The sequence below is a fragment of the Limulus polyphemus genome, unplaced genomic scaffold, assembly GCF_000517525.1.
Source record: "Limulus polyphemus unplaced genomic scaffold, Limulus_polyphemus-2.1.2 Scaffold1652, whole genome shotgun sequence".
NCBI classification, from domain to species: Eukaryota; Metazoa; Arthropoda; class Merostomata; order Xiphosura; family Limulidae; genus Limulus; species Limulus polyphemus.
Window position 1 is genome coordinate 110,091 of NW_013667262.1, and position 4,281 is coordinate 114,371.

Below are 4,281 nucleotides of genomic sequence, written 5' to 3' on the forward strand. Positions count from 1 at the left end.
CAAAACTGTCTTTCCATCATGAAAGGCTATTATCTGAAAATCAAAACTCGTCCTACACCTTGGACTTCTGTGTGTGTGTAAGTATTGCTCAAGACTGTCTTTCCATCAGGAAAGGCTATTATCTGAAAATCAAAACTCGTCCTACACCTTGGACTTCTGTGTGTGTTTAAGTATTGTTCAAGACTGTCTTTCCATCAGGAAAAGCTATTATCTAAAAATCAAAACTCGTCCTACACCTTGGACTTCTGTGTGTGTGTAAGTATTGCTCAAGACTGTCTTTCCATCACGAAAGGCTATTATCTGAAAATCAAAAACTCGTCCTATATTTTAATGTTCTTTGAGCTTAAAAGTAATCATGAGACTCCCAGTGGCACAGCGGTATGTCTGCAGATTTACAAAAAACCCGCAGTTTGTTAGGCAATAGAGCTAATCCTAGGTTATTTTTGATGTTTCGGCTTAAAATTTTTCTTCTGTGAAATCAATCGAAAAATTAGTTTAGGAGAGACAGTTTTACCTGGTTTTTTTTTCGTACATTTGGAAAAAAATATTTATTTTTTATGGTCAGAAATTAATTTCAGCACTTGACAATGAAGCTCAGAATGGTTTCAGAAGATTAAAACTTGTAGTACCAAGTTCCGTGGGCATTAAATATAACATAAGTAGATGACGTGCCCATTCAAAGCACCAGAGAGACACACGGAGCCCCGGGGAATGAAATAAGAAGGACAAATCCGAACAGTTCAATTATTGAAACACTTGCTACGCTGTTAAATTATAAAATAGAGTAGACGATGACGTTAGTTGGAATAATACGTATTTCTTTCTACTATTTGGGGCTGTTATGTAATTTCTTGAAGGAAAGCGAACAACTTACTTATATGAACTGATACCAATTCCTATACATGCTATAATACAAGTGCTTAAAGAAATGATTGAACTTTCATGTCGTACAAGAACTTTCACATTGCATTGTTTTGTTTGCTTGTTTTTGAATTTCGCGCAAAGCTACACGAGGTCTATCTTCGCTAGCCGTTCCTAATTTAGCAGTGTAAGACTAGAGGGAAGGCAGCTAGTCATCACCACCCACCGCCAACGCTTGGGGCTACTCTTTTACCAATGAATAGTGGGATTGACCGTCACATTATAACGCCCCCGCGGCTGAAAGGGCGAGCATGTTTGGTGGGACGGGGATTCGAACCTGCGACCCTCAGATTGCGAGTTGAGCGCCTTATCCACTTGGCCACGTCAGGCCCCACAGTGCATGGTTGTCGGTGGTAGTACTGTTGACGTTAGCGAAATTTGGATAGTATTATATTATGGATTTTGCTCTGTTCAGAACGGATTCTACTTAACGAGCTTACGCACGTGTAGATACGCATGTGTTAGCGGTGTTTAGAATCCAGGGATCAATACTTTTTTAATTTATCTATATATACATATACACAAATTTTACTATTGACTGTGGCCAGTAAACTTTTCGTCAAAGAGTTTTATTTTCATTACTGACATTTCCGTCACCCACCCACCCCACCCCGGTAGGTCAGCGGCGAGTCTTACGACTTTAAAATCTGTAGTTCGATTTTCCGCAGTAAGCAGAGCTCAGGTAGCCATTGTGTAGCTTTGAGTTTAAACAACGATAGTATTTTACCTTTTCCAACACCCTCGTAGGGCCTAGTGGTTTGGGCGTTTGAGATCCAATCTGGGGTCGCTGGGTCGAAGTCTGTCACCGAATATGCTCGTCCTTTCAGCCGTGGAGATGTTATAAAGTGACGGTCAGTCCCGTTTTTCGTTAGTAAATGAGTAGCCCAATAGTTGGCGGAGGGTGGGGTTGATTACCTGTCTCCCCTATAGTCTATCACTTCTGAATTAGGGTCGGTCAGCGTAAATAGCCTTCGAGTAGCTTTTCACGAAATTCAGCAAACAAGCAAATATTTCCACCAACACCTATCGGTAGGAACTGTAATGAAATATCTTGTTTGGTTGATTTTATGTATCATTTATTTTCAGTTTTATCGAAAAATTTGCTTTTAGTAAAGAGGACAAACATGTCGTCACAATAACGGTTTCTCGAAATACTGCTTTACTGATATCTCGGCACAAATGGTAAGCTATTCGTATTGGTTAAACAACAAGGATAAATGACGTCACAAGTTATATTTCGGTGTTATTTTAGCTTTTTATGCCAACAAATATTCTGTTTTTGTTTTTTTTGTTAAACGTAAAAATGTATATAAATAATATAAACGACGTCATTAAATTAGATAATCATTCGCTACCACAGAAAATGTTAATATTAATGGAGTTTTTTACCACCAGAGAGCTCTATCATTTTTGACACATAATAATAATTGGTTTGTTTTAAATTTCGCTCAAAGCTACATGATGGCTATCTACGCTAGCCATTCCTAATTTAGCAGTGAAAGAGTAGAGGGAAGACAGCGACTCTTGGGCTACTCTTTTACCAACGAATAGTGGGATTGACCGTCACATTATAACGCCCCCACGGCTGAAAGGGCGAGCATGTTTGGTGTGACGGAGATTCGAACCCGCGACCCGCAGATTATGACTCAAGCGCCCTAACCACCTGACCATGCATAATAAGAATGCGAATGATACCAAACAACTGAGAAGTATACTGTATAACTGAATTATCGATATGGATACTTCCATGGGTCATCACCAGAAAGCTTAGCTTGTAATCTTTATTTGAGGAAGAACTCTGTCACGGCTCTTTTTTATTATTTGAAAAGTATCAATGTAGATAATTCAAATTAGAGAGAAAAGTGAATAAAATAATTCTATCAATAGTATGGGCGTGGCCTAGTGGTTGGCATACTCGGAATGTAATTCCGAGGTTCCATGGTTCGCGGCTCATTACCACAAAAGAGCATTTCGCTCTTTCGAGCAGTAGTTGTGCTACAAAAGTGACGGTCACATTCCACTATTTGGTCGCACAAGAGTTGGCGGTGGGTGATGCTGATTAGCTGCCAATCATCAATCTCAAATGGGGGACGGCTCTGCGTAAGTATCCCTTTTTTGTAGCTTTGCGCGAATGTTCTGAATTAAACAACAACAAAAGAAAATAGAATATAAATACGTTACTTTACTAGCAGCCCCCCCCCTCCCAGTGGCACAGCGGTATGTCTGCGGACTTACAACTCTAGAATCCGGGTTTCGATACCCGTGGTGAGCAGAACACAGATAACCCATTGTGTAGCTTTGTGCTTACTTGCAAACAAACAAACTTTACTAACAAAAATCAATCGCTTGTAAATAATACACACCCTTGAAACAATAACCATAATAACAACAACAACAACAGCAAAATAGAGATATTTTATATAGATGAGGCAATTCCTTGGTTAAGAAGAGAAAGTCGGGTTAAGTTGTAATAGGAAATGTTTTAATTATACGGACATGTAATTTATAGCTGTAATTATTCATAATGAAAGATGCCCCTAAATATCACGGAAGGTTTCGTAACAAAAGTGTTGACAAAGGAAAATTTAAAGCGGTAAACTCTGCAGTAAAAAGAACATTTATTCGAAGGTAAATCTATCAAGTCAAAAGTATATAAAGATAATTTTAATTCATTGATAATTTTTTTACAATCTTTTTTTTTTTCCTTTCAAGAATAAAACTTACGATAACCTTTGCAGACCTTTCGAGCTGTACAGTTGAACTTGCTTTTATAAGCTTGTGATTTGCCTCCTACAAACCCTTGATCAATTTTACTAGGTATAGCCATCAATCATGAAAATCACTCGAGATGTAAAGACAGACAGTCATGATTACTTTTCAGCTCATAGAACATTAACGTATCGGATGAATTTTAATTTTTAGATGATAAACATTTATGGTGTAAAGTTTGTTTGCTTGTAATTAAGCACAATACTACACAATGGGCTATCTGTGCTCTGCCCACCACGAGTATCGAAACCCGGTTTCTAGCGCTTGAACATCAAAAATTACCTACGATTAACCGTATTGCCTAACAGACTGCGGGTTTTCTTGAACATCAAAAATTACCTACGATTAACCGTATTGCCTAACAGACTGCGGGTTTTCTTGAACATCAAAAATTTCCTACGATTAACCGTATTGCCTAACAAACTGCGGGTTTTCTTGAACATCAAAAATTTTCTACGATTAACCGTATTGCCTAACAAACTGCGGGTTTTCTTGAACATCAAAAATTTCCTACGATTAACCGTATTGCCTAACAGACTGCGGGTTTTCTTGAACATCAAAAATTTCCTACGATTAACCGTATTGCCTAAC

General features: G+C 38.3%; 1 protein-coding gene across 1 annotated transcript in view; it reads right to left on the reverse strand.

The window, feature by feature from the left end:
- Positions 1–3,748, reverse strand: part of LOC106464433 (zinc finger protein 423-like) — a 25,949-nt gene extending 22,201 nt beyond the window's left edge. Inside the window, exon 1 of the mRNA XM_022392148.1 lies at positions 3,646–3,748. Coding sequence (XP_022247856.1) covers positions 3,646–3,748 — 103 coding nt within the window. The remainder of the gene's footprint in view (positions 1–3,645) is intronic.
- Positions 3,749–4,281: the final 533 nt, after the last annotated feature.